This window comes from Papaver somniferum, chromosome 4 (genome assembly GCF_003573695.1).
Source record: "Papaver somniferum cultivar HN1 chromosome 4, ASM357369v1, whole genome shotgun sequence".
In the NCBI taxonomy this organism is placed as follows: domain Eukaryota; kingdom Viridiplantae; phylum Streptophyta; class Magnoliopsida; order Ranunculales; family Papaveraceae; genus Papaver; species Papaver somniferum.
The window spans coordinates 99,648,036-99,653,855 of record NC_039361.1 but is presented as its reverse complement, the minus strand read 5'-3'; the positions used below and the strand labels follow the sequence as shown (position 1 = coordinate 99,653,855).

At 36.2% G+C, this 5,820-nt stretch overlaps 1 protein-coding gene across 1 annotated transcript; it reads right to left on the bottom strand.

Moving 5' to 3' along the window:
• Positions 1-486: 486 nt before the first annotated feature.
• Positions 487-2,495, bottom strand: LOC113272878. The gene is made up of 3 exons (XM_026522670.1): positions 2,342-2,495; positions 1,161-1,812; positions 487-967 (listed from the first exon to the last, which is right to left on the bottom strand). Exons 1-3 carry the CDS (start codon positions 2,493-2,495, stop codon positions 487-489), a joined length of 1,287 nt encoding a protein of 428 aa, XP_026378455.1.
• Between the last annotated feature and the right edge of the window lie 3,325 nt (positions 2,496-5,820).

Here is a 5,820-nt window from a genome sequence, read left to right as displayed (position 1 = left end):
GTTAGGAAATATTAAGGTGTACATGATTGTGCACAGTTTCTGACAGAGTAGAAAATCTGACAGGCAATGGTACAGGAAGGTGTACATAATGGTACACATGTACTAACAAAAACATAAAATAGAAAAAGTAATAACCTAATATCAATCATTAAACAGCAAAAATAAAAACTAATTACTGCATTAGAACTAAAAAAAATGAATATTACTAAACAAAATAAACTAGTAGCATCCATTGTACAGCAAGGTGTACATAATGCTACACATGTAAAAAGACAGGTAAGAAAAGTGAAGTTCACAGGAAGGTGTACATAATGGTACACAGATCCTGACACTAATTATCCATGAATAGAAAAATGAAAAGACATTACCAATAGTAAAAACCAAAAAACATAGAATCTTTCAAACAAATCAAACATAATAAAAAGCATCAAGGCATGGGGCAGGAAGGTCTGTTGTGGTGACCAAGAGTGAAGCACTTTGTGCACATCATAGGCCTCTTTTGCTTCTCCCAAGCCTTCTTGAAACACTGTTCTCTCGTCTACCGGGTGGAGGCACAGGAATAGGAACAATAATCATATCACTAGGATCATAATACTGCGGCTTGTCATAATTGGGGATTGGCAAGATGATCTCTTGGTATGTCCTGTTGTACCATTCAGTGGTGAAGTATGGCTCAACAAATGAATAGATGTCCTCCCTTGTAGATTGAATGACAGCACAAGCATGTGCGCAGGGAAAACCATTTACTTGCCACCTGTGACACGTACAAGTTCTCTCCAACAGATCTACAGAATGAGTGCGGGGAGACCTGACTTCATACAATCTTTCCATAGACTCAACAACAGTCCAAGTACGACCAATGTTGATGTTCTCGTTTAGTAAATCCTCGTATACGGGAGTGAGCCTAGTGTTAAAATTTTCAAGACCTTCTACCCTTCTCTTAGAATTCATCTGCATAACCTTCAAACTAAGATAATAAAAACACAAAACATAAAATCAAAACATGATATAGAATAAATACAAATAAAACATGTGTACAACAATGTACACACAGTTGCAGAATCACAGATATAACATGTGTACAAGTATGTACACATCAAGCAAATCCATGTGTGCGACAGTAAAAAATAAATGAATGAAACACTAAACATAAAACTCACCGTATCGCATCGAGAAGAGAAAAAGCAGGCAGCTTTTTGAACTCAAGAATCCAGTTATTGAATGACTCGACAATAGATGAAGAGTGAGCAGCATATCTGCATACAGGGAAAAATGCATTTGCCCATTTCTCCTTTGGAATGGTCCTGAGATAATTAGCAACATGTCCACAACCAATTGCATGCATGACCCGCAAAACTTCTTCAAAGTTCGCTGCTGTGTAACAGTAAGCAGCTTTGTAAAACAAATCAATAACAACATTGTAATTCGCATCACCTTTTACAATAGGGAGATTGCACTTGATGTGGTAAAAGCAATAGCTGTGATATGAACCATGAAATACTCTTGGAATGCCCTGCATAAGTCCTTCGTGACGATCACTAAGGAAAACAATCGGACGATCATCTACCACTTGTTGAAGATTATCCAGAAACCAAAACCAATTGTCTTTGTTTTCAGATAAAACAATAGCAAAGGCATATGGGTAAAAACCATCATTTCCATTTACACATGTTGCAGCCATCAAAGTACCCCTGAATCTACCAATGAGGAAAGTAGCGTCCAAGTAAATCATGGGCCTGAGATACCTATAGCTATGCTTGCAAGCACCGAAACATATGAAAATCCGCTTAAATCTTCCAGTTTCTTCATCAACTTCAAGTTTCACAAAGCTATCAGGATTAGTTTGCTCAATGGCTTTCACATACCAATTTAAATCGCTATACGACTTCTCGTCGTCACCATATTGATCTTCAAATACATCTTCTTTCCCTCTACGGGCATGGTGATACTTAATATTGGACCCATAAGTCTTCTTAAAGAGTGACATGATCTGTTTGGGTTTTAAAGTGGGATCACCCTGTATACTATCAGCGATCAAATGCTTAACTAACTTGGTTGTCACCACAGGACTCTTCAACCTCAAACCAACACCACAGCTACAAAAAAAAATCTGGAATAAGTAATGTGCACCACATTGTACACTTAATAAAATCTCAAAAACAACAACACACATGCAAAAAGAAAGCACATACCAAGCAAGAATATGAAATTTACACCACAAGTGCCACCCAAAAAGCCTACAATAAGTAATGTGCACCACAATGTACACCTAAAACAAGTATACATATTAAAACCTAAAAATCAATAACATGGATCAAAAAAACAAGTGAACAACACTAACCTGTGAATAAGTTAGAATATTTCAGCACAAACCGAGAAATGTCACCATTCACAGGCCCAAAGTGAATCCTCCAACCACAACCATTTTCTTCGCACTTCGCAGTAAAACGAGTCTTGTCGTTTTTAAGAATAAGAATCTTGTAACCAGTACGCATCTTGTATTGATCAACAACAATCCTTACAGCTTTAACACCACCCACAAATTCTCTACCAATATTGTCAAAAACATAACGTCATTCATCGATAATGAGAGGCTTGGCCTTGTCCGCGTCATGATCGACCACCCTTACAAGCTTAGGACTTTCACTTACACAAGAGTTTGAAGTACTAGCACCAGAACTACTGCTACAACCAGAATTAGAACGAGACAAAGACATTGAACTAGAGCTACAACCAGTATGCTTCGGAATCACATCAACATTCAAATAGAAATCTTCATTGTTCATCTGAATAACAAGAGCAACTAAACCTTGAAGTTGTATATCACCTTGTATAAAAACTACTTGATTAGTATCCATATAGGAAAAACGTATACTCAAAGGGGACAAAGACCTCCACTGCTTACAGGCAAAATGCTTCAATTCATCAACGGTGATCAAAGTATTAACACGAAATGCAGAAGAATGTTCACCATGATTCAAAACAGCATGAACAAACTTCTCAGACATATTTGATACACCTACATATAACAAAAGATATAATAATAATTTCAGATTCACATAACCTAAAACTTGAAGAGTGTACAGGAAAGTACACATTTAATCGAAGGAAAAAATCAAATAACAGTAAACTTCAAATCAAAACTATTCCATCGATTAATCTAAGATATAACAAAAGCTTCAGAATCTTACTAGAACACATAATTGAATAAACCAAAAGCATATGATCTAATATCAGTTCGATTTCATATCATGCATCATAACACCAAACACCAAAAAACAGTAATCAAAATCATTCCCCGAAAATCAAAAGCTAAAATACACCAAAAATCAAATCAATAACATACAAACAATAAGATGTAACAGATTGAATTCATATCATCAACTGATAAAATCAAAAAAAAAAACTAAATATCAGAAAAGAGATTCAACGATGAAGCAAAAACAGAACTAACCTGAATTTGAATTCCGTTAAATATCAGGAATTCGTGAAATCCAACATAACCTCTATGAAACTGTTAAATCGTTGTTACTTGTAAAGTTGAATTCTGGATCATCTATCTCTGAAATCTGACGTGAATTCAAATCTCTAGTCAAAAAATAATCCCGCAATTACACTTTACCAGTAATCTAAAGTTGAATCGCAACCAAATTTCTCTCTGAAACTGTTAAATCGCCTACGAATTTCTTCTCTGTCCGGCTCCCTGTTTTGAACTCATGTTTGAGATCTGAAATTTTCGATTTCAAATCCTCGTTTTATGTATGGAATGGTCTCAAGGGTAGTTACGGGATATTGGAAATACAGGAAAATCGGGATCGGTCACAATTTTGGATTAACTCGTCCATATTTGGGTTAAATTGTTTGAGACGGGGCTTTTTTGGACTAGAGAGTACTAGGCCTGAGATGAGAGGACTAAAGCGTCCCAAGCCCAGTAACTTTGGGACTAAACGTCAATTTCTACAAGAATATCAACAAAGATACGCGGCCTCCACTGGAAGAATTATTAGGCGAGAAAAGTGAGGTTTTAGAAGTACCGAAGATTGATGAAGATATCACTATCAATGGCTTGTTAATTGATCCAATTTTATCATAAGATGACCAAAGTAATTCTGAGAAGAACGCCGAACAAATTGCTGAGAAGTCAGAATCCGTTAATACACTATCTGTTTCAAATAATCCCCCATCATACAACTTACACTTGGTTGAAAGTTCGGAGGCATCAACAACTGCTCCAAGTCAAGAAAGAGCCGGGGTTACAGAAGCAACGATTGAGGAGATCACGGATTCCAGTCGAGAGACTTCTGTTCCATCAGGAAAAGCAAAGGCTGATACCATTGATAAAGAAACTGTTGTTTTCTTTAATGCTGAGAGTTATCGAACTGAAGGAGTTGCAAGGATGATTATGGAAGATTTCAAGAAAATATGTCAATGCACAATCACTGACGCGAGTTATAAACAACTAGAAAATTCCAACATATTACTCAACATCAAAATCCATGGCAGGGATTGTTTTTATCTCCCTTATGATTACTCTCGGTTATTATTTGACCGTGGAAAAGGATTCGAACTTACGAATTTACTGGCTGGATACAATGCGAATTTTGCTCATAAACTAGCTCTTCAGCATGATTATGGATTACATTGGTGGCTTGTGAATTCAATTGCATTTGTTAAAGATGCCGACTGTGGTGTTTTGCTCAAGGGTACGGATTCACTTGAAGAAAAGGAGTGTAGCAGATCAGAATGGTCATATTGTGATGCCGCTCATATTGAGTTTAACTGGTGTAGTATGATTGAAACTGATATAGTGGCGGATTCATATGGTCCTACTGACGTTGTTGAGCTGAACTTTGCAATAGCAATATATGATGATTGGTGGGCTCAAAATCAAAAGAAAATCTTATCACTGATTGCAAGATACAAAGTTGTATGGTACGAAATGATAGGAGATGACAAAGACTTACTGTTGTCTCCTAATGTTGCAGCAGCCCAAGTCATAATGATTCCTGAGTCGAACAAAAATACCGACACTCAAGCAGCTTGCATTCGTCTAGAAAATGAATTACTTCAGTACACGTTTTTTATGCACAAGATAAATAGTTTATCCACTACACCCATGAAATTGATGCTGATACAAGTGTATCTTCTAGTGCATGTTAAACTTGCTAATCCGATACGTCTCTTAAGCATTGGATTCATTAATATTTTACGGAAGCCACCTTGGTTAATACTTGCATAGCATGATGACTGTTCAAGCTTGTCAAGATTATGGAAGCCACCTTGATTAGCATTTGCGGAGTCTAATGATGTTTCTGTGATGAGTGATAGCGATCAACTTGAGATCAAGTTGCATTTCAAGGACTGGGAATGTCAGGATGCCGATTCTATTTTTTGGTTGCATATATTTTAGCTTAGACTTATGATCCAACTAGAGGACAAGTTGTGTCTCAAAAGATTGGGGATGTTGGGACGGCAACACCAATTAGGAGAGTCTAGTTATTTTAGGTATTTATGTATGTTTCCTTATTTAGTATTTACTTAGTGTTCAAGTTATGTTAACTATATATATTAATAGTTTGTTCTAGGGTTTAGTAATCAACCAATATAATTAATACAAAACTCAGTTTTTTATTTGTTCTTTTTATTTGTAATTATATCTTAGGGTTCTTGTACAGTTGTTTTGGGTTAGAACCCTAATTAATGGGTATTCGAATTGAGTGAATCTGTGATGTTCTGTGTTGATTGAAGAAGCTAGGAATTGATTTGAGCTTAAGATTGACAGAAATTAGGGTTTGAAGTGTAGTTTCTGGTAATACTGAA

Coding starts and splice junctions, on each gene's coding strand:
- LOC113272878 (XM_026522670.1), bottom strand. CDS start 2,495: ATGCGTACTGGTTACAAGATTCTTATTCTTAAAAACGACAAGACTCGT. Junction 1,813..2,341: donor ATATTCTAACTTATTCACAG/GTTAGTGTTGTT, acceptor TGAAACTTGAAG/TTGATGAAGAAACTGGAAGA. Junction 968..1,160: donor TCTCTTCTCGATGCGATACG/GTGAGTTTTATG, acceptor TTATTATCTTAG/TTTGAAGGTTATGCAGATGA.